Source organism: Phacochoerus africanus, chromosome 8 (assembly GCF_016906955.1).
Source record: "Phacochoerus africanus isolate WHEZ1 chromosome 8, ROS_Pafr_v1, whole genome shotgun sequence".
In the NCBI taxonomy this organism is placed as follows: Eukaryota; Metazoa; Chordata; class Mammalia; order Artiodactyla; family Suidae; genus Phacochoerus; species Phacochoerus africanus.
In genome coordinates, this window is record NC_062551.1 from 135,043,833 (window position 1) to 135,070,786 (window position 26,954).

General features: G+C 37.7%; 1 protein-coding gene across 7 annotated transcripts in view; it reads left to right on the plus strand.

Annotated features, from left to right (window-relative positions):
- The window catches only part of USP33 (ubiquitin specific peptidase 33), a 66,087-nt gene that overhangs the window by 22,908 nt on the left and 16,225 nt on the right, over positions 1-26,954 (plus strand). For 2 of the 7 annotated variants that reach the window (XM_047794356.1, XM_047794351.1), the window contains 16 exons: positions 23-76; positions 507-569; positions 1,718-1,870; positions 5,620-5,722; positions 6,235-6,304; positions 8,075-8,188; positions 10,022-10,100; positions 11,758-12,175; positions 16,045-16,185; positions 17,668-17,783; positions 19,265-19,437; positions 19,546-19,640; positions 20,288-20,321; positions 22,779-22,824; positions 23,269-23,449; positions 25,921-26,047. In XM_047794356.1, the coding sequence (XP_047650312.1) occupies positions 23-76; positions 507-569; positions 1,718-1,870; positions 5,620-5,722; positions 6,235-6,304; positions 8,075-8,188; positions 10,022-10,100; positions 11,758-12,175; positions 16,045-16,185; positions 17,668-17,783; positions 19,265-19,437; positions 19,546-19,640; positions 20,288-20,321; positions 22,779-22,824; positions 23,269-23,449; positions 25,921-26,047 (1,967 nt within the window). Of the gene's footprint in view, positions 1-22; positions 77-506; positions 570-1,717; positions 1,871-5,583; positions 5,723-6,234; positions 6,305-8,074; positions 8,189-10,021; positions 10,101-11,757; positions 12,176-16,044; positions 16,186-17,667; positions 17,784-19,264; positions 19,438-19,545; positions 19,641-20,287; positions 20,322-22,778; positions 22,825-23,268; positions 23,450-25,920; positions 26,048-26,954 lie in introns of all 7 variants that reach the window. The other 5 variants (XM_047794353.1, XM_047794349.1, XM_047794350.1 and 2 more) reach the window with 4 other exon arrangements.

Here is a 26,954-nt window from a genome sequence, read left to right on the forward strand (position 1 = left end):
CTGTGTGATTTTCATTTCATAGGGTTGTTGTCAGGATTGTAAAGTCAGAGGACCAAACCTCTGGGCATGCCTGGAGGTATGTGTATGTTACTTCTCAAAGTTTGATATTATATAACTTCATATTCGAATAAGGATAACTAGAAGTTTTTTTATACACTTAAAGGATTTCATAAATGAACCTACTTCGAAAAGATCATTATTGATTATAAAAATTAGACCTCAGACTATGGGTTTTACCCTGTGGTGCTTTTGCAGTTTAGTGAATGACCAGAATATTTTACACTTGATTTTTATTAGCGGTGACATATCTTTTAGCTTGGAAATATTCTGGTTTTATTCTTTTGTGCCTAATAACTCTTGGTTAAAATAAATTGACTTTGGAAGTCATTTAGTCATTAAGTTAAAACATGTGATCAAAACTGTATTGTAAATACAATTATAATACTATTGTTGTAAATATACATATTATAAAGTACTTATTTTCCTTTTTCATATAATCATTATAGAATAGATGTTCATATGTTGGCTGTGGTGAATCACAAGTAGATCATAGCACCATTCATTCTCAGGTACGTATATAGAAAAATTTCGTGCAAGACATTTTTTTTGTGAGAGCATGAAGGAAAGGGAAGGAAAGCAAATACAACATGGTTAATTCAAGTTGTAAATTAAAGTTTTGTCCCTTTAGAAAAAATAAATGATAAATTAAACCTTAGCTTATAAAGGGGTGGGGAGAGGAATTCCTTAGGAAAGCAATATTAGAATGAGGTTGTAATTAAGAGAGTAGTGATTTAAGAAGTGTACCTCAAGGTATGTGGAGGTGATAGCCGGAATATTAGGAGGATATGAAAGTTGAAGAGTGGATACCTAGGCTTATGACAGTGCCTGGCTGACTTCAAGGCTCTATTCCTATGACCTTTTCCTTTACATCCTTGTAATTGGAGTCCCCTTTCTACTTCACCCTGGTCATCTGTTGCTCCTCTGTGATTCTGGCATGCCTTTTTTACAGTTTTAGCTAGAACTCCCATTATAGACTATGAATTTCTTGAGGAAGAATTTTTTCATATTGACAGTGCTTGACAGCATCAACTGTCTCTTAACCAGGGTTCATCAAGAGAATCAAGTCTGACTACACCAAGGCTATTAAGCATCATTGTTCATAGTTAATTTACTTCTCTTTGGGGCATGTAGAATGGTGGTGCTATGTACCATTCTTGGGAGAATTGAGAAAATAGTTACTCAAATCATTTTCTGTAGGGCATTATCCTCTTGCAGAACTCCACTTGTGAAAAGGCTGGAGTGTCATATATCCAAGATCATATGTTCATTTTTGCTTGAGCTGTTTATACTTTGATTCACGTCATTTCCATTCTTTTGCCATTCTGATCTCTTAGAATAGTTACTCTGATATTGTCAGTTATTTTCTTGTATTATAATTACTTGCTAACTGCAGAGTCTTATAATAACTCTTATTTCTCTTTGTAATGAATAGTGGTGAAAATGACAATAGAATAACTTCTGGAGTAGACTTAGATATTGTTACAATTCGTTATGCTTTAGCAGTTTAAATTTTTTGTGTGCTCTAGTTTAAATCTTCTCTTGAGTACATTATTATTCATCAAAGATCAACAGTTTATCTTCTATGATCTTTTGAAATATTTTCAACTGTAACAAATTTTATTTCCTCTTCTCCCTCTCCCATGAATTTATATAACAGGAGACAAAACATTATCTAACTGTGAACCTTACTACTCTTCGAGTATGGTGTTATGCTTGTAGCAAAGAAGTATTTTTGGATAGGAAATTAGGAACTCAGCCTTCATTGCCTCATGTAAAACCGCTTCACCAAACACAAGAAAATAGTGTCCAGGTAATAATATAAATCTAAATAATTAAAATATCAAATATTTTCAGGTAATAATTTCAGAATTTGTTATGTAGGTTTTTTTGTGTTTTTGTTTTTTTTGCCTTTTTTAGGGCTGCACCCATGGTATATGGAGGTTCCCAGGCTAGAGGTCAAACTGGAGCTGTAGACATTGGCCTGCGCCACAGCCACAGCCATGCCAGATCCAAGTCATGTCTATGACCTACACCATAGCTCACGGCAATGCCGGCTCCTTAACCCACTCAGTGAGGCCAGGGCTTGAACCTGCATCCTCATGGATACTAGTCAGATTCATTTCCACTGAACCACAACGGGAACTCCAAAAAATGTGTTATGTAGTTGAAATTTAAAAAGAACCCTACTGGAGTTTCCTGGTGGCCTAGTCCTTAAGCAATGTCACTGCTGTGGCTCTGATTTAATCCCTGGCTTGGACTTCTGTATACTATGGGTGCAGCCAAAAAAAAAAAGAAGAAAAATTGGCTTCTAACTTATTCTGATCATATGCTTCATATGGTTTAATTAACACATCAGTGAGTTTTTTCCTCATGTGTTTTATAGAAATCACATTTCTGTAATTGTGGGTTTTGATTTGTTTTTGTTTTTTGGGCAGGGCTATGGGGAGGACTGTGTCTGTGGTGTGCAGAAGTTCCCAGATGAAGAATGGAACCCCGGCCACCAGGGAACTTGCCATAATTTTGGGGTTTTTTTGTTTTGTTTTGTTTTGTTTCATCTTTTTAGGGCTGCACCATGGCATATGGAAGTTCCCAGGCTAGGGGTCAAATCGGAGGTGTAGTTGCTGGCCTATGCCACAGCCGCAGCAATGCCAGATCCGAGACATGTCTGGGACCTACACCACAGCTTGTGTCAATGCCAGATCCTTCACCCCCTGAGCAATGCCAGGGATTGAACCTGGTCCTCATGAATGCTAGTCAGATTCATTTCTGCTGCACTGTGACGGAAACTCCCATAATTGTGTTTTTTTGAAATCAATTCTTTTGGATTTTTTCTCTTGTGTCTTTATATCACATTCTGATGGCAGATCTGTGATAATAAATTTGCTTGCTTCACCCATTATGTAACTTAAAGGGACTAGATTTTAGACAGGGTTTACTTATTACATATTTAGTTTCTCGGTCGAATAACTAGTTATTTAATAAATCATGATCATTACTGTTTGTCCCATGGATACCTATTTATCATTCAGAAATGTGTTTGGATTTTTTCATTTTTTTTTAATGCCCTGAAAATAAGTTTGCTTCAAGTTCCCATTATGGCTCAACGAGTTAAGAACCCAACGTTGTGTTTTTTGAGGATGTAGATTTGATCCCTGGACTTCCTCAGTGGGTTAAGGATCCGGCATTGCTGTGGCTGTGGAGTAGGCTGGCAGTTGCAGTTCCAATTTGACCCCTAGCCTGGGAACTTCAGTGTGCCATGGGTCAGCCCCCCAAAAAAAAGAAAGGAAGAAAAGTTTGCCTGAACCCTCTTACACTATTAAAAAAATGTGACAATTAAAAATTTAATCACATGAGGAACTGATCATTTTATCAGGGCAAGAATCAAAAGCATAAGTACAGATAATTCACAAAGAAGAATACACCTTGAGGAGTTCTGTGATGCAGCAGGTGAAGGATCTGGCATTGTCACTGCAGTGGCTTGGGTTGCTGCTGTGACGCTATCCCTGGCCTGAGAACTTACACAATGCTGCAGGGTGCGGCCAAGAAAAAAAAGAAAATACGCATTGAGAGGATTATAATCACAGACTAGAGAAAAGTAAGTTAGGAGTTCTTTTGACTCGGCAGGTTAAGAACCTGATGCTGTCTCTCTGAGAATGTGGGTTTGATCTCTGGCCTAAGTAGGTTAAGCATTTGGTGTTGCTGCAAGCTGCTGCATAGGTCCCAGATGTAGCCCAGATCTGGTGTTGTCATGACAGTGGCTGTGGCCTTAGCTGCAGCTCCAATTTGACCCCTAGCCTGGGAACTTCCATATGCCACAGGTGTGGCCATAAAAAGAAAAAAAAAAAAAAGTAAGAACAGCTGTCTGTTGCCATTTCCACCTGAATAGATTATAATTGCATACATATGTATAAAACAAATGCTGAATCTGGTTGAATAAATATGCTAATACTTTTCCGATGGCTTGTAAATAATTTTCTGGTGAGTTATATTTATAACATAAAAGGCATGAATTTAATTTCATGTTGCAACTTCCTAATGATCCCAACTGTTGAAGAAACTACTCAGAAGAAAAGTTATTTGTACAGATTTCTTTAGAGGTATAAAATTTATATGCCATTTGAACCCAATCCGACAGCACATTAATTATAAAATAACAATATTGGAAAACATTCAGGTGTCATTAAGATTTTTCAAAGAATTTTCTAGGAGGTAAGATTTTGAATGATTTTTTTTCTTCAAGCCTCTGTACTGCTCTGTATTTCAGTACAACAGAGTGAGAATATTGGGCCTACCCAAATGTCTGGTATCTGCAGATGCCAGGAAGGTAAAGTGGGTGTAAGTGCATATACATGCTTTGTAGAAGAGGAATGAGGCTGTAGTAAGCTGGATAACCAGAACACATGCTAAGTGCATTCTGCTCTTCAGTTTCTTCTTCCCACTGATTGTTGCTACGTGGTCTAGTGTACTTTGATCATCTGCTATTAGAGGAAGACTTGCAAGGTCTAAATTTTTTTTTTTTTTTTCCTTTTTGGCTGTACCCTGGCATGAAGAAGTTCCAAGGCCGGGGATGGAACCTCTGCCACAGCAGCAACCTGGGCCATAGCAGTGACAACACAGGATCCTTAACCTTATGCACAACAAGGGAACTCCTTTTTCTTTTTTAAACAGTTGGTACTAGCATGTAACCAACAAGTCACCAGATGCAATTTAGTTAATCCAATTCTCAGGAATTAATATTGCAGGGATCTTTTTTTTTTTTTTTTTTACTATTTAAAACTACTTCCCATGCATTAAAGGATGCAAAGTAACTTTAGTAACAAGAATCAGGAGAGACTGTAGAGGTCTGCAGATAGGTTGGTGTGGTTTTTTTTTTTTTTTTTTCCTATAGAAAGTTAGAAAAATCTGAAAATGTAGGATATGCACTTAGGTCTTTTTAGCTGGATCTCACTGAATTTGATTTTTTTTTTTTTGCTTTTTTAGGGCTGCGCTCTCGGCATATGGAGATTCCCAGGCTAGGGGTTGAATCGGAGCTACAGCTGCTGGCCTACACCACAGCTCACAGCAACGCCGGATCCTTAACTCACTGAGCGAGGTCAGCGATTGAACCCTCAACCTCATGGTTCCTAGTCGGATTCGTTTCCACTGTGCCACAACGGGAACTCTGATCCTTATTACTTTCAAAGTGTAAATATAAATTTTATTCTAACTGGTAACACTTTGATTTCTTAGAGTTTTCTTCAAATATCTTAATATTAGAGTTGCCATCATGGCTCAGTGGGTTTAAGAACCCAACATAGCCCGTCTCTCTGAAGATGCAGGTTTGATCCTTGGCCTTGCTCAGTGGGTTATGGATCTGGCATTGCCACAAGCTGTGGCATAGGCTGGCAGCGGCAGCTCTGACTGGACCCCCTAGCCTGGGAATTTCCATATGCTGCAAGTGCAGCTATAAAAAGAAAAAAAAAAATCTTAATATTTAGAGTGTGGATATATATGAGAAAAATTTTTTTTTAATTTTAACTTAAGGGTCTGTTCAAGCCTGCTGTCTTTTCTGTTATCAAGGACTTTAAAATACCCAGTAACACAACATTAAAAACTCCTCTGGTTGCTGTATTTGATGATTTGGACATAGAGGTAGAAGAAGAAGATGAACTTAAGGCAAGAGGTAAAGTAATTCTCCTATGTAACACTACTTTGTATGCCACCTCTCATTTCTTTAGGAAGCTGTACAGTGTGAAAATTTCAAAATCTAGAGGTGATGAGATGATAATTGGAATAAAATTCTAATTTTATTATTTGGCCTCATAAAACTGTATTTGTGAAAAAAGTAAGCTGCCAACTTTGCATGATCCTTGGTTTTTCTGGTTTCACTTTACTAAAGCCCTCAGTTCTTAGTATAAACTATCTGTGTATAATTTAGTACACATTTTTCTGTTTTATGGTTGATATAAGGAAATTTTAACCATTTAAGTGTGTATTTAAATCAATTATCTGAAAATTAACAGGTATAAGTCTGACCTCTCAGAGTTGTTTATATTGCTATTTATATTTCCATAGTGTATTTTGTGTTTCCTTAACATAGTTTGGGAACCATAATAGTTACCTAGTTACATATTTGGTAAACACTCATAAAATTGGTCTTTACATTATTGAATGATGACATGATTTTTTAAATAGGTCTTACAGGTTTGAAAAATATTGGAAATACTTGTTATATGAATGCAGCTTTGCAGGCTCTTTCTAATTGGTAAGTAGATAAATTAGTTTTGTTTTGTCAGTATAGTTTTTTAAAGTTACTCTTGGAGGAGTTCCCGTCGTGGCTCAGTGGTTAACTAATCTGCCTAGGAACCATGAGGTTGCGGATTCGATCCCTGGCCTTTCTTAGTGGGTTAAGGATCCCCCGTTGCTGTGAGCTGTGGTGTAGGTCACAGATGAGGCTCAGATCTGGTGTGGCTGTGGCGTAGGCCCAAGGCTACAGCTCTGATTTGACCCCTAGCCTGGGAACCTCCATATTGCCGAGGGAGCGACCCAAGAAATGGCAAAAAGACAAAAAAGAAAGAAAAAAATAAAGTTACTCTTGGAGTAGAAAACCATGCCACTGTAGTATGTTCAGAGAAAGAGGAGTAGTAGAGAAAAGAAATACGTGTTAATAGTAATACGGGAAAGAGTTAAAAATTCTATTCAATTCTCCTAGCCAAAGGATCTCATAAATCCCTTGCTGTACCTCTTCCTTCACTCCTCTCAATACAAAGCACCCCCCTTTCTGAAATGCCCCTACTTAGAAAATTATCTGGATTGTATAAAACCTAAATTGGTAAATATTCCTGAAAAATTATTTCCTCTTTCTTATTGAGTAATTTTTTTTTTCCGGTCTTTTCAGGGCTGCACGTGCGGCATATGAAAATTCCCAGGCTTGGGGTTGAATCGGAGTTGCAGCTGCTGACCTACACCACAGCCATAGCAACGTGGGATCTGAGCCACGTCTCCAACCTACACCACAGCTCGCGGCAACACCAGATCCTTAACCCACTGAGACACAACAAGAATTCCAGTTTTCTTTTTTCTTAATCCTGTGAAGTAGGGGTAGGATGGAATGTTCTGTGGATGATCACCCAGGGAAGAGAGGCGAGGTCCTAGGATCAAGTCCTGAGGAACTCTGATGTTTAGGTGTCTGGTAACAGCAGGAAGCAGTAAAGAAGAAGAAGAGTTCATAAAAATATAAGGAAGAAAAGTAGGAAAATACATTACATTGGTCAAGAAAAGGGGGTACATCTCCTGTGATAAATGCTGCTGAGAGGGAAATGAAAGGTATTAACTGGATCTGGCAGCATGAGGACTCTGTGGTGGGTCATTTCTGATTTAAAGAAATTAAGGGGAGTTCCCCTCGTGGCGCAGTGGTTAACGAATCCGACTAGGAACCATGAGGTTGCGGGTTCGGTCCCTGGCCTCGCTCAGTGGGTTAACGATCCCGCGTTGCTGTGGCTCTGGCGTAGGTCGGTGGCTACAGCTCCGATTCGACCCCTAGCCTGGGAACCTCCATATGCCGCGGGAGCGGCCCAAGAAATAGCAACAACAACAACAAAAAAGACAAAAAAAAAAAAGAAAAGAAATTAATGTGGAGTTCCCGTCGTGGCGCAGTGGTTAACGAATCCGCCTAGGAACCATGAGGTTGTGGGTTCAGTCCCTGCCTTTGCTCAGTGGGTTAAGGATCTGGCATTGCCGTGAGCTGTGGTGTAGGTTGCAGACGCGGCTTGGATCCCGCGTTGCTGTGGCTCTGGTGTAGGCCAGTGGCTCCAGTTCCGATTGGACCCCTAGCCTGGGAACCTCCGTATGCCGCGGGAGTGGCCCAGAGAAATAGCCAAAAGACAAAAAAAAAAAAAAATTAATGTGAAGTTGTGAAAGGGAGCAAAGAAATAATAGGTACAGGGCTCTATGTGCTGTCAGTTCAGTGAATGACTAGACATCAGTAATCAGTATGAAGCTTTGATTCCAGTCTAACTTTTTTTTTTTTAAATAGCCCACCTTTGACACAATTTTTTCTGGATTGTGGAGGACTAGCCCGAACAGATAAGAAACCAGCTATTTGTAAAAGTTATCTCAAACTGATGACAGAACTGTGGCATAAAAGCAGGTATGTACTGACCATGTTTATTTTCTTTATTATATTTTACAATGAATATCATAAATATTAAATATTTGCAGGTGCATTTATAGAGGAGGAACGGATTTGAAACATTCAGTTTGGGGCGTATTGCATTTGAAATTGAACATCCAAATGGAGCATCTGGACTGGAGATAAAATGTTGAGTTGCTAAAGTTTCTGTTACTGAAACTTTTGATTTCTTTTTTTTTTTTTGCCATTTCTTAGGCCGCTCCCGCAACATATGGAGGTTCTCAGGCTAGGGGTCCAATCGAAGCTGTAGCCACTGGCCTATGCCAGAGCCACAGCAATGCAGGATCCTAGCTGAGTCTGCAACCTACAGCACAGCTCATGGCAACACTGGATCCTCAACCCACTGAGCAAGGCCAGGCCTCAAACCCGCTACCTCATGGTTCCTAGTAGGATTTGTTAGCCACTGAGCCACCATGGGAACTCCATGAAACTTTTGAATTTTAATTCAAGTATTCTCGTAATCCTAAAATCAGACCATAGACACATGTATAAATTTTATTTTTCTGCTTATGTTTACTTGCTGGAAGTGTAGCATTAGAAGGATAATTGTTTGCTACAATATTTTGCTATTCTGTATTAGAACAATTCAGAAAATTGCTTTTATTGGTTCCTGAGAACTGCCCAACCTTACTCCTTAGAAAGCACTCACCAAAGCTTTAATATTCTTACATTTTTTTAGGTGGGTGGGGCCTATGCCTACGGCCTATGTTAGTTCCCAGGCTAAGGATCAAACCCATGCCACGCAGTGACCCAAGCTGCTGCATTGATGGGATCCTTAGCCCTCTGGACCACAGGAGAAATCCAACATTCTTGTATTCTTAAGTGCCTGAGTTTTTTTGTTTTTTGTTTTCCTTTTTGGCCACCCTGGGGCGTATGAATTTCCCAGGCCAGGGATCAGATTCCAGCCACAGTTGCAGCCCAAGCCACAGCTGTGGCAATGCCAGATCCCTAACCCACTGTGCCGGGCTGGGGATTAAACCCTCGTTCCAGTGCTCCCAAGATGCTACCAATCCCATGATGTCACAGTGGAAATTCCCTCAGTGTCCCACTTTTCTTTGATACATTTGATTCTCTACTAAAGAGTATCTCTTAAGTTAAACAAAAATTTGTTATTACTGTGATTTTGGTATACTAGGTAAAAAGGATGATTTTAATGAGTTCTTTTGGGTCACATCTCTAGTACTGAAGATCCAGAATCCTCCATTGTCATTTATCCCAATCGGATATAGTACTGACACAAGCTTTAATGTTTTTAAGTTCCTCTCTGTACAGCTAGAACTAGAACTAATTTAAAAAAGCTAGCTAGAACTAGCTTTAACTGCTCTATATTTGCTTCTTTGCCCTGAAACTATAGTGTAAACTTAATAGTCTTGAAATTTTACTAAGCTTCAGAAGTGTTATAGTACAGAATTATAAGTGATTAAATCTCACATCTGGTTTATTTTTCATTTTTGTTTTCCTTATTTGATGGCTGGTTTTACGTTTTTATTTAGAGAGTGTGTAATTATCTTAATTATCCCAGGAATTTTAAGTAATTAGAAGTATTTTTGAAAAATATGTAGTAGAACACAGTCATTTCATTAGGGGGTAGAACAGTAAAGTATACTTCATCAAAAACATCAGAAATAAGCTATTTTGATGAGCCTTGAAGCATAATGTTAGGAAATTCAGAATGGTTTTTTTAAACACAGATACTTCTCAGTTTCACTCTTTGAATTCTTAATCACTGATTTCTAAAATAAAAACTAAGAATCACAAATTTCTCATTAAAAAAAATGTTTTCTTCCTCAGGCCAGGATCTGTTGTGCCTACTAATCTGTTTCAGGGAATTAAAACTGTAAATCCAACATTTCGGGGTTATTCTCAGCAAGTAAGTCTTTATTGTTTTATGTTCATAATATTAATCTCTGAAACATTTGCAGAATGCTATTATGTTTTATGGTGTAAATATAGTTATTGTGGGAGTTTCCCCTGTGGTGCAATGGGATCGGTGGCATCTCTGCAGTGCTGGCCTGGCACAGTGGGTTAAGGATCTGGTTGCTGAAGCTGCTGCATAGGTTGCAACTGTCACTCAGATCTGATCCCTGGCCCAGGAACTCCATATGCTGTAAGGCAGCCAAAAAAGAAAAAAAAGAATATATAGTTATTTGTATTTCTTCCTTTATAGTTTATTTTACTTTGTATATTTATTTTTGGGGGTCACCAACTATATGTATTTATTTACTAAGAATAGTAACCTCTTTAACCTCTTATTATATTTAGTTTTCTGAGGAACCTTCATACTATTATCCACAGTCGTATTTTTTTTTAATTGATACCAATAGCTGTTTCAATTATTGTAACTTTATATAATATTTTTTCATATTAGTACCTGGCCCTCACGTATTTTTCTTTTTTAAAAAACAATATGTGTTAAATTTTTTTGGTGCAAATTCTTGGATCACAGAAACTGTGATTTGATAGGTACAAAATGGAGCCTACAGATTCGTATTTCAATAAACATTCTAGGTTGATCAAGGATTTTTCTTTGAGGTATAGTACAAATTGCATAAAACTTAAATTTTTTTTTTTCTTTTGACTTTTGAAGACCATACCTGCAACATATGCAAGTCCCCAGGCTAGAGGTCGAATTGGAGCTATAACTGCCAGCCTACGCCATAACCATAGCAACTTGAGATCTGAGCTTCACCTGTGACCTACACCACAGACTACAGCAATGCCAGATCCTTAACCCACTGAGTGAGGTCATGGATCAAACCCATGTCCTCATGGATACCAGTCGGGTTTGTTACCACTGAGCCATGACGGGGTCTCCCATAAATCTTAAATTTTAAGCCAAACTTACATTGAATTTAAGATATCTCTCTGCATTCTGATTGTCAGATGAGGCAAACCCATATTTTCTTTCTACTTTACTCTTCTAATTATTTATTTATTTAATTTTTAAACTTTTTTGTCTTTTTGCCTTTTCTAGGGCCGCTCCCGCAGCATATGGAGGTTCCCAGGCTAGGGATTGAATTGGAGCTGTAGCCGCTGGCCTATGCCACAGCCACAGCAACACCAGATCCGAGCCGCGTCTGTGACCTATACCACAGCTCAGGGCAACGCCAGATCCTTAATCCACTGAGCAAGCCCAGGGATCGAACCCACAGCCTCATGGTTCCTAGTCAGATTCGTTAACCACTGAGCCACGACGGGAACTCCTCCAGTTTTTTAAAATGGCAGCAATACTAAAAGCTGACCTCCAGATCATCTTCTGTTTTTTAATTACTTTTATTTACATAACTTTTTTTTTTTTTTTTGGCAGAAATTCCCAGGCTAGGGATCCAACCCCCGCCGTAGCAGCAACCTAAGCCTCAGCAGTGACGATACCAGACTGTGCCACCAGGGAAATCCTACATAACTTTTTAGAACTTAGTGCTGCTTATCCCCAAATGTCTTACATTCAACAGAGTTGTATTTCCTCAGTATAATGCTATACATTTAGAAATCAGTTGCTAACCCCATTTTGTTTTCCTACGTATTAGGATGCTCAAGAATTCCTTCGATGTTTAATGGATCTGCTTCATGAAGAATTGAAAGAACAGGTCATGGAGGTAGAAGAGAATCTTCAAACTGTAACAACTGAGGAGACCATGGAAGAAGACAAAAGCCAGTCAGATGTAGATTTTCAGTCCTGTGAATCTTGTAACAGCAGTGATAAAGCCGAAAATGAAAATGGCTGTAGAAGCTTTTCTGAAGATAATAATGAAACGACAATGTTGATTCAGGATGATGAGAACAATTCAGAAATATTGAAAGATTGGCAAAAAGAGAAGATGTGCAATAAGATTAATAAAGTAAATTCTGAAGGAGAATTAGATAAAGATAGAGACTCTGTGTCTGAAACAGTTGACTTGAACAGTCAGGAAACTGTCAAAGTGCAAATACACGGCAGAGCTTCAGGTGACAATTTTTAAAATTTGCAGATGACGGTGTTTTCGTTTGTAGACCAAAGATACAAAATGTGTCTGTACTTAAGATTATATTTGTAATGTTACCATTTTCTGATGCGGGGTGGAAAGGGTGGTGGAATCAGCTTGACAAGTGGCTAAAATTGGAACACATTTCTAATTTAAAAGTTAATGTTCACAATTTATATTTAACATAACAAAAATGAAATAGGATAAGCAATAGTTTTAGTTTAATATTTTTTGTGTAGTATATGGTATTATAGTTCAACCATACTAATTTAGAAAAACAGGGCATTAAGTACATGTTAGTTTTGGCTTTTTTTTTTTTAATCTCATTTTTAAAAATTTTTTACTTTTTGCTGTTTTTATCATTTATTTTATTTTTTATTTTTTGCCTTTTTTTTTAAAGGGCCGTACCCTTGGTATACAGCGATTTCTGGGCTAGGGGCCAAGCTGGAGCTACAGCCGCTGGCCTCCACCACAGCCACAGCAATGCCAGATTACAAGCTGCGTCTGTGACCTACACCACAGTTCATGGCAACACTGGATCCTTAACCCACTGAGGGAGGACAGGGATCAAACCCTCATCTTCATGGATCCTAGTCGGGTTTGTTAACCACTGAGCCGTGAAGGGAACTCCACTTCTGGGCTTTAAAACTAGTAGAGTTTAGCAATATTTGCATATGAGTTTTGATGTCATTTAAAGCAGGCTAGGTTGGGATCTGCAAGATAGCAGAATAACCCAAATTGTAGACGATTAGATTTAGATTGCTGCCACTGACTGGAGTCATGTTAGGTACTAAGTAGTTGGTATAAGGTTACTTATTTGATTTAATGTGGTATTTAATTCTTCAAAGCACATAAATAATACCATCAAAGGTTCAGATTTTCTGATCTTAAAATAAGTGACAGGAGTTCCCATTGTAGCTCAGGAGATTAAGAACCCGACATAGTCTCTATGAGAATGTGGGTTCGATCCCTGGCCTCACTTAATGGGTTAAGGATCCGTTGTTGCTGCAAGCTGCAGCATAAGTTGCAGATGCGTGACTATAGCGTAGGCCTGTAGCTGCAGCTGTGATTCAGCTCCTAGACCAAGAACTTCCCTATGCGCCACAGGTGTGGCCATAAAAAGGAAAAAATAAGGAGTTCCTGTCATGGCTCAGTGGTTAACAAATCTGACTAGCGTTCATGAGGATGCAGATTCAATCCCTGGCCTCACTCAGTGGGTTAAGGATCTGGCGTTGCTGTGAGCTGTGGTGTAGGTTGCAGATGCAGCTCAGATCCTGCATTGCTATGGCTGTGGTGTAGGCCAGCAGCTACAGCTCTGATTCAACCCCTAGCCTGGGTACCTCCTTTTGCCTTGGGTACTGCCCTAAAAAGCAAAAAAAAAAAAAAGAAGAAGAAGAAAAAAAGAAAAAATAAATACATAAGTGGTGGCAGACGAACATAAAAAGTTATTTTCTGGGAGTTTCCTGGTGGCCTAGTTAAGGATCTGGCATTGTCAGTGCTGTGGCCCAGGTTTGATTTGTGGTTTAGGAACTTCCACATGCTGGGTTTGGCTAAAGGAAAAAAATTATCTTCTGTAATTACTGAAGAGTAGGAACCATTAAACATATATATTGAGGGTTTTTTTTGTTTTGTTTTTTGTTTTTTTGTCTTTTTGCTTTTTCTAAGGCCGCACCCACAGCATATGGAGGTTCCCAGGCTAGGGGTCCAATCGGAGCTGTAGCTGCTGGCCTACACCACAGCCACAGCAATGCAGGATCTGAGCCGTGTCTGCGACCTACACCACAGCTCACGGCAACGCCACAAGGCCAGGGATCGAATCCGCAATCTCATGGTTCCTAATCGGATTCGTTAACCACTGAGCCACGATGGGAACTCCCATATATTGAGATTTTTGAATGAATCCCAGACTTTTTCTTTTTGAGGAAAAATATTTTCTTAACCACAGGAATAATTGTGGTTTATCCATGTACAGTGCATAAATCCTTTCTAGTCAGGAAAATGTGTTAGGCTCTTAAATTACGCTGACCTTAGATTTAGAAGTTTAGATATGTTTAGAAGCTGTTTAGGTGATAAATGTGAAATTTCAGTATTGAAAGACTTAGCCTAGACTTCTGTCTAGCCCTTCCTCATGTAAAGCCTGATTAAGCCTGATTAAGAGACATAATGTTTTTTTTTTTATTGTTCCATGGCAGTTTATTATTATAATTAGTAACTAATTGATGAACTAGATTAGGGTTCTGAGCTTTTACTTTTTTTTTTTTTTCCAACCTCCTGTGGCATATGGAGGTTCCCAAGCTAGGGTTGAATCGGAGCCACAGCCACAGCAACACAGGATCCAAGCCACATCTGCAGCCTACATCACAGCTCATGGCAATGCGGGATTCCTGATCCACTGAGTGAGGCCAGGGATTGAACCCACATCCTCTTGCACACTAGTTGGTTTCCTCTGCGCCGCAATGGGAACTCCCCTGAGCTTTTACTTTTTTTAAAGATCTGATTGAAAAATGTGACAAAGGCCATATGTGCCACGAAAAACCTAAAATTTCTACTGTCTGGTCTTTTACAGGAAACATTTGCCAATCCTTGGCCTAAATCATATTAACTTTATTCCCTCCAAAAGGCCTAGAGTGAGTCTCCTCCTCTCTCTTCCCTCAATATTATTATGCAGTCTGCTTTTAGTTATGGTTGAGATAATGAGAAATGCACCTGTGAAAGTAATAAAAACAATTTATTTTGCATTATCTGGAAAAAATCGCTGAAATCATTGTCTCAGGGTCTCTTATGAATAGTTGTCTTTTCTTCATTTAGGTACTTTTTGAGCAGTCTCTTGGCCTAGACCGTATGTTATGTACTAGGGATTCAGCAGCAAACTATCAAGATAACTCTAATAGAGCTTATATTCTTCTTGATTCATAATTTAATTCTAAAAAAGGTGTTTTTTTGGAGTTCACTTGTGGTGCAGTAGGTTAAAGATCCAGTATTGTTTTTACAATGTCATGGGTCGCTGCTGTGGTGTGGGTTTGATCCCTGCCCTCCCCCAAAGGTGTTTTTCTGACAAAAGGGTTTATTTTCTTCTATCACAGAAAAAAATAATTTATACTTTTTTTTTTTACTACTTTTTTATGTCTGAATGTGTTTTTCTTTTTTTGTTTTTCCACCTGTGGCATGTGGAATAATTTATACTTTTTTTTTTACTACTTTTTTATGTATGAATGTTTTGTCTTTTTCTTTTTGTTTTTTGTTTTTCCACCTGTGGCATGTGTAAGTTCCCAGGCTAGGAATCGGACTGCAGCTGCCGGCCTGCACCACAGCCACAGCCACAGCAATGCCAAATCCTGCCACCTAGACCACTGCTCACAGCAACACTGGATCCTTAACCCATTGAATAGGGCCAAGGATCAAACCCGAATCCTCATGGATGCTAGTCAGGTGTGTTACACTGAGCCACAACAGAAACTCCCTAAATTGCTTTTTAGATTTTGATTACCGTTCATTTGAGAGAATAATCTCTTTTTCTCCCATGTGGTTTTTTAACTTAAAAGGTGTCCTAAATAGCTCTTGGTTTTTAAATACTAAATTAGGACAAATATGACCCTCTTTGGCTTTATATATCCATTGCACACTTTCTGAATTGCCTACAAAGTAATGTGTTATAAACATTAATTGAGTTCCTGGGGGGAGATCACTGTTACTTCTCCTTAGCAAGCGTATTATCTGTCAAGTATTTCACTAACATATATTAATGTGAATTATGTTCAAAATCTCAAATGAAGAAAATTTTAAATTAACATTATTTGGCAGGTGGAATAATTTTACTATTTAAGGTAATAATACAAATTTTAAATATTACAGAATATATTACTGATGTCCATTTGAATGACCTGTCTACACCACAGATCCTCCCATCAAATGAAGGTGTTAATCCACGTTTATCAGCAAGCCCTCCTAAATCAGGCAATTTGTGGCCAGGATTGGCACCCACACACAAAAAAGGTAGAAGTTTCAGTTATTCAGGTTCCTTTGCTTTGATAATTTAAATTGTTGATTATGAAATATTATTCAAGCTTTTAAAATTGACAACACCTGCTGTACAGCACAGGGAACTATATCACTTATGATGGTACATGATACAGGATAATGTGAGAAAAAGATTATACATATATATATATGACTGGGTCACTTTGCTGTACAGTAGAAATTGACAGAATACTATAAATCAACTATAATGGAAAAATAAAAAATCATAAAAATTAAAAACAAATGGAAGTAAAAATTTTTTTGAAATAAAATCGATAACATAGTTTTACACAATCGTGATTTAAAATTTTTTTGTGTGTGTGGCACAAATTTACATACAACAGAATTTACTCTTGGTGTAGAGTTCTGAATTTTAACACATGCATAGATTCTTACTACTACCACCACAAATGATATAGAACATTCCAACACCCCAAAGAATTCTCTTTTACTACCCCTTTGTGATTAGACCATCCTACTAGCCCTACCTAAGCCCTGGCCCTGTTGATTTGTTCTTTATTCCTATTGTTTTACCTTTTCTGGAATGTCATATAAGTGGAATCATACAGTATGTAGTCTTTTGAAACTGGCATCTTTCAGTTAGTGTAATGCATTTGAGATATAGTCACATTGCATGTCTGAATAGTTTTTTTTTTAATTACTGAGTAGTATTTCATCATATGCCTATACTACTATTTATGTATTCACTCACTGAAGGATATTTGAATTTTTTTCCAGTTTTTGGCAATTATGAATAATGTTGCTATAAATATTTGTATACAGGTTTCTGTATGAACATAAATTTTGTTTAGGGTAAACACCTAGGTGTGGGGTTATTAGGTTTTATGGTAGTTTCATAGTCACTTAATATATTGTTTTTTGGAGTGGCTGTATCATTTTACATTCTGACCATTTGTGTATGAGCATTCCAGTATTATAAAATATGAACTATAAAACTCTGATAAGAGTCTTCATGACCTCATGTTAGAATTCTTTCAAGACATTAGTGACAACAAAAGCATGATCCATAAGAGAAAAAATTAAAATCTTCCTTGGTAAAAGACACTGTTAAGAGAATGAAAAGATAAGATTGGGAGACAGTATTTGCAAATCACATAACTGACAAACAGCTTGTATCCAGAATATATAAAGAACTCTCAAAACTTAATAGAATCCTTTCTTCAAATAAAGCATTAGTTGGAAGCAAAAACAAATAAAAGCAAAACTATTCCGTTTGTAGTCAAGATGAGGAGGTTGAACACTTTCTATTTCATCATGGTTTCTCTTGGGAATGTGCTTTTTGTTTGTTTGTCTTAAGGTATTGCATTTGACAAGTGTTTTGACAAATTTCTTTAGCATAGTAAATTTGGCTGTTAAAGATTCTGGGAAAAAAAAATGGTAAAGGAACTACTTTGATTAAAAAAAAATTTTTTTTCTGTATTTGTTTTTCAATTCTAGCTCAATCTGCATCATCTCCAAAGAGAAAAAAACAGCACAAGAAATACCGAAGTGTTATTTCAGACATATTTGATGGAACAATCATTAGTTCAGTGCAGTGTCTGACTTGTGATAGGGTGAGTATGAGGGAAATTTCCATCAAATGCTTTTTAAAAAAATTTGACAAAATGGTGTGAAAAGTGAATTCCTTCTCCTTGCTATTGATGATTATACATGTATTTCTTAGGTTTACATAAGTATAAATTGATTCTAGGTGTAGAACTTGTTTTTTGGAAGTAATAGCAACACACTTTTTTAGGGATAGATCTTGATCTGTCATTTGACAGCTGTGCATTAGCAGGAAGAGTTAACTCAGTGCTTCATCTCTGTTCACATATAAAGGAGATAATGTTGCTCAGTAACAAGAATTGGTAACACAAGCTTATTCTCCCAAGGCTGGTGTAATTAGTATGCTGGGAAACTGTTATTGTTCGCAGGCACAAGGCTGTGCATATGTCTTTTGGATTTGGTGGTGTGGCTTGTAAATATTTTCCCACGTTAAGATTAGGGCTCAGATCACAAAAATAGTATCAGATTCATACACAAGAGTGTGTATTAAAACCATCATGAGATCTCCTAATACCTCATGATTACTGCATTTCTTTGAGGTTTTCATAGAATGGTTTTACTTCGGTACAGTGATAAATACAATTCAAATGAATGTAGAATGACGTATCTCAAAAAACTCCAAAGTAAGTTTTCAATTAGTGTGTTAGAATCTTAAGTCAAATCTAAGGGCTTTCAGTAGGGTCATTTTATTATAGACTATTTTGCTATTTAAATATTTAGATGGGATTATCCTGAAGTGTTTTCAGCCACACCTGCAGCATGTGGAAGTTCCCTGGCCAGGGATTGAATCCGAGTCACAGCAGCAACCCAAGCCACTGCAATGACAACACTGGATCCTGAACCTGCTGTGCCACAAGAGAACTCCTACATTTTGTTTTTAAAACTACATTTAAAAACTATCATCAGGAGTTCCCGTCGTGGCACAGTGGTTAACGAATCCGACTAGGAACCATGAGGTTGCAGGTGTGATTCCTACCCTTGCTTAGTAGGTGAAGGATCCAGTGTTGCTGTGAGTTGTGGTGTAGGTCGCAGACGTGGCTCGGATACCGCGTTGCTGTGGCTCTGGCGTAGGCCGGCAGCTCCAGCTCCAGTTGGATCCCTAGCCTGGGAACCTCCATATGCAGCGGGAGCGGCCCAAGAAATGGCAAAAAGACAAAAAAAACCAAAAAACAATAAAACAAAACAACTATCATCAAGCTTCAGTGGCTGAATGTGAGGTACTTCTCTTTGGTTCATTGTCCTCAGCTAATGGGGACAATAGTAGTTCCCTCATGTGGTTTATGTGAAGATTAAATTTAAAACAGCACCTGGTACAGAGCAATTTTGCTTTTGTTATTATTATCTTTGCTATTGTTAATTACTATAAAAGCAGTTTGATTTTTTTTTGTTTTTTTCTTATAGTTTGCTTTGATCTTTGCAATCTAGAATCTATCCTCAAATGTTTGTGCTGGATTATTTTCATCCTGTTCTTAAAACAAAACAATTTTAGGTGTCTGTAACCCTCGAGACCTTTCAAGATCTATCCTTGCCTATCCCTGGCAAGGAAGACCTTGCTAAGCTGCATTCATCAAGTCATCCAACGTCTATAGTCAAAGCAGGATCATGTGGTGAAGCATATGCTCCACAAGGGTGGATAGCTTTTTTCATGGAATATGTGAAGAGGTATGTATATATTTTGTTTGTATTAATTGATTGTTAAAACCGCTGTTTCTGCTGTACTGGCAGAACATTTCCTTCTTTTTTTTTTTTTTTCTGTCAATAATGTTTCAGGTTTGTTGTCTCATGTGTCCCTAGCTGGTTTTGGGGTCCAGTAGTAACCTTGCAAGATTGTCTTGCTGCCTTCTTCGCCAGAGATGAACTAAAAGGTAAGAAATAAGAAATAGTTTTCATCTATGACTAAACTGTTGTGGGTTATCTAAAATGCTACTAGGGCTAAATATAAAATGTATTCATAAAAGCTAAGTTTCCTGGCAGCCTAAATAGTACTTGCCCATATTGCCACAGTGCCAATTTCTACCATAGCAATATAAATATAAATACTATAAATCATATCCTAAAACAATTTATACAAATTCCTATAGTACTAGACAATATGGTATTTGAAGTGGCTTAAATCTGCTCTGGGATTCAAAGAAAAGAAAATTCAGCCAATATAAAACACTGGCTTCTATATCTGGATTGGTCTGTGAATTCCTCCCAAGTATTTAAGGTTCTTCACTACTTTTATGTGTCAGCATCTTGCTTCGACATATAACAGGCAGTCAGTAGATTTTGTTCAGTGAATAAATGGACAGGTAGGCCTTCAGGGTCAAAAAGAGAGGGACGTGAAGGGTGTTGTAGGCAGGATAAGCATCATGCCCTGACTCTTGAGCAGAGACTGAAAAAAGTCAGCCTTGTGTTACTGTGCTCCAAGGTCAGCATGTGGCAAACTTGAAGAATTGCAGAACCAAAAAAAAAAAAAACCAGCTTGCTTTTAATTTGAGAGGAATGACCAGATCTGTTCTATTTTCAGGTGACAATATGTACAGTTGTGAAAAATGCAAAAAGTAAGTGTTGTTGGCAGTGCTTTTAATTGCACATTTTGTATTTTATTTTTTTCTTTTTTTGGCTGCCCTGAGGCATATATAGTTTCCTGCCAGGGATCAGATCCGAGCTGCAGTTGCACCCTAAGCCAAAGCAATGCCAGATCCTTAACCCACTGTAATGGGCTGGGGATCAAAACTGCATCCCAGCGCTCTTAAGATGCTGCCAATCCCGTTGCACCACAGCAGAAAGTACACATTTTGTATCTTAAGTGGTTGTTTTCTTGTTATTTGAATTGGGCATATGGGGTTAATTTCCCACTTTACTTAGAAAAATTAAGGCCGGGAAGCTTTGTCTTAGTGAAAAATAAAGAATCCAGTTATTCTGTAAAACAAATCTGAGGTAAAAAAAAATTTAACAAATTTGATAGGACTAGCTAAGATGGGAAAGTGTATTTTGAGATATAAGTATGTAAGTTTGCATAAAACATATTCCAAGTATGTTGTAAATATGTACTACATCATATAATATACATTTTCATTACATAGATTAATTTTGTCATCATAAGTATAGCAGTATTCTCATATGGGTTACCATGCTAACAGGCTAGATTTACAAAGTGAAAGTGACTATAAAGGTACATAGTTTCAAATCTGTGTAAAATTCAGAAAGGTTATACCATCTCTAATGTTACCTGCTGTATGAGAGCAGAATAAGAAGACAGTTAAGAAAAGTTTGATTTTGTCACTAGCTGTCTTTTTCTTTTTCTTTTCTTTTCGGCTGTTTCTTTGGCATATGTTAGTTCCCCTGGGCCAGGGATTGCATCTGTGCCACAGCAGTGACAATGTTGGGTCCTGAACCTGCTAGGCCACCAGAGAGATCCACCTTTTTCCATCTTGCAGCAAGTTCAGGCTTTTGGATTGTTTGTTTTGCCCGGTGGCATGTGGAAGTTTCCAGACCAGGGATTGAACCCATGCCACTGCAGTGACAATGCCAGATCCTTAACCTGTTGTACCACAAGGAAATTCCAAGTTCAGGCTCCAAAGTCTTCTTGGTGATGAGTTTGAAAAGAAAAGTAAATGGAGAACTGAAAGCAAGTATGTTTGAGGTAGAATGAACTGGAAAAATTTTCTGAATCTAATCGAAAAATAATAGCCTTCTAATAAGATCTAGAATCTTGGGGTTCCTATTGTGGTTCAGCAGTTTAAGAACCCAGCATAGTGTCTTTGAGGATTGCAGGTTCGATCTTTGGCCTTGCTCAGAGGATTAAGGGTCTGGTGTAGCCGCAGCTACAGCTTAGTTCACAGCTATGGCTAGGATCTGATCCCTGGCCCAGGAGCTCCATATGCCACAGGATGGCCAAATAAAAAAAAGAACTTGCATCTACCCTAAAATCCAAAGTAGAGGTCTGTCAAATGTATATTATTGTTGGTAATTACTAATTTTTAATTATTAAAAATTATTTATCTCAAATTATTTGTTTCTGTATTTAAGAAGAAAGGTCATAGGGAGTTCTCTGGTGGTCTAGTGTTTAGGACTTGGTTCTTTCACTGCTATAGCCTGGGTTTGATCCCTGGTCTGGGAACAGATACCACATAAAGCCGCTACATAGAGCAGCCAAAAAAAACTTTGTATATACATACAAAAATTTTGTATACACACACACACACACATACACGTGTGTGTGTGTGTGTGTGTGTTTAATTGACCTGACTCAGCCAATTCTATGAAATTGGGTTTGTTTTTTTTTTTAAACCCAGTTTTACTTGATATCTGAATGTTATAAAGGTATAGCCAGGCCATAGATAGTAGACTGTTTTCATCAAAGAATTATATAACTCCCTACATTTTTATTACTGAAAATCTTAAGTTTTTAATTTGGCTGTGCCCACAGCATGTGCAATTCCCAGGCCAGGGATCGCACCTGCACCACAGCAGCAACCAGAGACACTGCAGTGACAACACTGGATCCTTAACATGCATGCTAGGCAAACTCCCCTAATGATCTTTTTTTTTTTTTTTTTGCCTTTTTAGGGTCGCACTTGTGGCACATGGAAGTTCCCAGGCGAGGGGTTGAATTGCAGCTACAGCTGCCAGCCTGTGCCACAGCTACAGCAATGTCAGATCTGAGCTGCATCTTCGACCCTATACCACAGCTCACAGCAACGCTGAATCCTTAGCACACTGAGCAAGGCGAGGGATCCAACCCGCATCTTCATGGATTTGTTACTTCTGAGCCGTGACGGGAACTCCTCCCCTAATAATCTTAATTTATATGACTTTTTACAGTAAGGGATTCCAGGGTTTTATTAGTATATACATTTTTAAATTAGTAGCATATAAGACAGTAGTGAGCACTTTTTGTCTGATATCTTTGCATTTTCTAAAAGGTTTTACTATATATTTGAAAATACTAAAGGTTTTGTAGATGCGTATGGGAAACAGTTTATTAAAATTGGTTTCCTTGTTTTACCCCTTAGGTTGAGGAATGGAGTAAAGTTTTGTAAAGTACAGAAGTTTCCTGAGGTATGGGCTTTATCACAATTCAGTTTATTTTGTGTGGTAGGAATATAAGGCATTAACATAACACAGTGTAGTAAATTTTTTATCATTGGTTGAAGAATAGAATGGTTCTATTGGCCAGTTGCTGTCTTTATTAAGATTATCCATTTTTTTAAATGCCGAGTTGCATCCTAAGTAAGTGCCTTTACCAGTAAAACTGTATTGAACATGGTTTAATCCAACACTGTAGGGTCTTGCAGGTATAAAGTATAAAATTGGAAAAGCCAGTAGATATGAACTTAGAAAGTACTATGTTTCATCATTTCCACATTTTAACATCTCTGGAATCAGGTTATCAGAATCGAAGGATAATGTTTAATTTTGACCATATGTATATTTAATAGACTCCTTTATTTAGTGTATAGAACAATAGAATTTTAAATAATCCTACCTTTCTCTTTTAAAAAGATTTTGTGCATCCATCTTAAAAGATTCAGACATGAATTGATGTTTTCCACCAAAATCAGTACCCATGTTTCATTTCCATTGGAAGGCCTGGATCTTCAGCCATTTCTTGCTAAAGATAGTCCAACTCAAATTGTTACCTACGATCTCCTGTCAGTCATTTGTCACCATGGAACTGCAAGTAGTAAGTATAAAAGTTTGACATATGTTTTTAGATTTTAAAAAAAGGTAAACGTCGGAGTTCCTGTTGTGGCTCAGAGGGTTAAGGACCCAGTGTTGTCTCTGGGAAAATGCGGGTTCAGTTCCTGGCCTCGCTCAGTGGGTTGAGGATCTGGTATTGCTGTAAGCTGCAGTGAAGGTCTCAGATGTGTAGGTCTCAGCTGCAGCTCTAATTCAGCCTCTAGCCCAGGAACTTTCATATGCTGCAAGTACAGCTATAAAAATAAAAAAATAAAAACTTTTAGAAAGGTAAACATCTGAACTGATCTTTAAATAAGGCTGATAGAGCAAAAGAAAAAAATGTAAAGGTAGGTTTTTATTGTTTATTTTTATTTTATTTTGGTTATTGAAAACATGTCAGTAGTTCCTCCCCCACAGGGGATTAGGAATCTGACTGTAGCAGCTCAAGTTGCTGTGGATGCATGGGTACAATTCCCCACTGGGTGCAGTGGACTAAGGATGTTGACACAGCAGTGGCATAGGTTGCACCTGCAGCTCAGATTCAGTCCTAGAACTTCCATATACCATGGGTGCGGCCAAAAAAAAGAGAAAACTATCGAAATTTTAGGAAGTTGAATACTTTTACTCTGAAGTTTGAAATGCTGAAAATTATAGTTTGTGTAAAGTTAAATAATGACTTTAACCTGATTGTTTTTACACTGGGCTTTTGTTTGTTTAGTTTTGTTACAGCCCCACCCATAGCATATAAAAGTTCCTGGGCCAGGGATTGAATCTGGACTGCAGCTGTGGCAACACTGGATCTTTAACCCACTTTGCCGGTCAGGGATCGAACCCATGCTTCTGCAGTGATCCCGGCTGCTGCAGTTGGATTCTCTTACCCACTGTACCACAGTGGGAACTCCTACACTGGATTTTTTAAAATGAGGTTCTTTGTCCTGATTTTCCTTTCCTCCGGTGGTGGTGGTGGGGATACATATTGGAATAAAATACGAACAAAGTTCTTGCTATATCTCAATATCTGCCAGGAACCGAGGATATAAAAGTAGTTTTATGTTCCATTCTTGTGTTAATTTTTTTAAGATTTTTGTTTTTTCTATTGTAGTTGATTTACAATGTTATGTCAATTTCTGCTACACAGCAAAATGACCCAGTTTTATACATACATACATGTGTGCATACACACACACACACATATACACACACATTCTTTTTCTCACATTATCCATCATATTCCATCACAAGTGACTAGGTAGAGTTCCCTCTGCTGTACAACTGAATTTCATTGCTTATCCCCTACAAATGCAATAGTTTGCATCTTCTAACCCCAAACTCCCAGTCCATCCCACTCCTTCCCCCTACCCCCTCAGCAACCGCAAGTCTGTTCTCCAAGTCCATGAGTTTGTTTCTTTTCCGTAGAGAGGCTCATTTGTGCCATATTCTAGATTCCAGATATAAGTGATATCATATGGTAGTTCTCTTTTTAACTTCACTTCACTTAGTTTGAGAGTTTCTAGTTCCATCCATGTTAGTGCAGATAGCATTATTTTGTTTTTTTATGGCTGAGTAGTATTCCATTGTGTGTATATACCATATCTTCTTAATCCATTCATCTGTCTATGGACATTTAGGTTGTTTCCATGTCTTGTCTGTTGTGCTTGTCTGTTAGTGCTGCTATGAACATACTGGTGCATGTATCTTTTTCAATGAAAGTTTTGTCCAGATATGTGCCCAAGAGTGGAATTGCTGGGTCACGTGGTAGTTCTATATTTAGTGTTCTGATGTACCTCCATACTGTTTTCCATGGTGGTTGTAGCAATTTATATTCCCACTAACAGTGAAAGAGGGTACCCTTTTCTCCACACCCTCCCCAGCATTTGTAATTTGTTGACTTGTTAATGATGGCCATTCTGACTGGTGTGAGGTGGCACCTCATTGTAGTTTTGATTTGCATTTCTCTAATAAATAGTGATGTTGAGCATATTCTCATGTGCCTGTTGGCCATCTGTATATCTTCTTCAGAGAAATATCTGTTCATTTCTTCTGCCCATTTTTTGATTGGGTTGTTAGTTTTTTTTGCTGTTGAATTGTGTAAGTTGTTTGTATATTTTAGAGATTAAGCCCTGTCAGTTGCATCCTTTGAAACTGTTTTCTCCCATTCCGTATGTAGGTTGTCTTTTTGTTGTTTTTATGGTTTCCTTTGCTGTGCAAAGCTTGTCAGTTTGATTATGTCCCATTGGTTTATTTTTGTTTTTATTTCTTAAGAGACTGACCTAAGAAAACATTTATATAGTTGATGTCAGAGAATGTTTTGCCTATGTTCTCTTCTAGGAGTTTTATGTTGCCTTGTGTTATGTTTAAGTTTTTAATCCATTTTGAGTTTATTTTTGCGCATGGTATGAGGGAGTGCTCTAGTTTCATTTCTTTCGTTGATTTTGTATTACTCAAATTATTTAAATTCTTTCTGTTTAAATTCAGGTGGACACTATATTGCCTACTGCCGAAACAATTTAAATAATCTCTGGTATGAATTCGATGATCAGAGTGTCACTGAAGTTTCAGAATCTACTGTACAAAATGCAGAAGCTTATGTTCTTTTCTACAGGTGAGACAGTAACTCTCAAGGGCAGGCTATTTTGACAAATATGAAAGAACATTTCAGATTAAGCTTAATGGTGACTTTAAGACTTTCAAAATGGATTACTGAGTAAAGGTTAGAAATTATTTTAATCTTACCTCATTATTTAAGTAGAATAAAGTGAAAGGTTGCATGCAGAATGATCAGTTGTTAAGAAATACATTAAATCATTTAGTCGAAGAGCCAAGAATATATTTTGTTTTAGAAAGATTGGTTTTCATTTAAAAAAAAAAAGTTAGGCACCGACAGTAGGAATTAAGTATCAAATTTTCTCCTAAAATAGCTTTTATAAAGGAAGTATTATAAAAGATTGTACTAGGTACTAAAACAGGAAAGAAGATTACCTATTGTTTATTTTATTAACAAACATTTGAATATCTATTCCGTATCAGTAGTTATGTGGATACCAGTAGTTAAGATGTAATATCACCCTTAGGTGTGTATAATATGGTTGGGAGGTGGAAGACGTGAAACCAAGTGTATATGTTTAAGACCTAGTAAGATTCACTGTACAGTCCACCCTCCATGGTCATGGTTTTTGCATCTGAGGATTCAGCCAACTGCAGATTGAAAATATTTGGGGAGGGAAAAAGATTCCAGAAAGTTCCAAAAAGCAGAACTTCAAGTTGTGTACCAGGAACTATCTACATACCATTTACATTGTGTTTACCTTATTTGCATGTCATTTGCATTGTATTACATATCATGGGTAATCAACAGAAGATTTAAATCTGTTGAGAGAATGTGCCTGGGTCATATGCAAATGCTTCACCATTTTATTTAAGAGACTGGAGCATCCACAGATGCTGTTATCTGCAGGGATCCTGGAACCAATCTCCCCACAGCTACAGAGGGATAACTATATTAATAATGT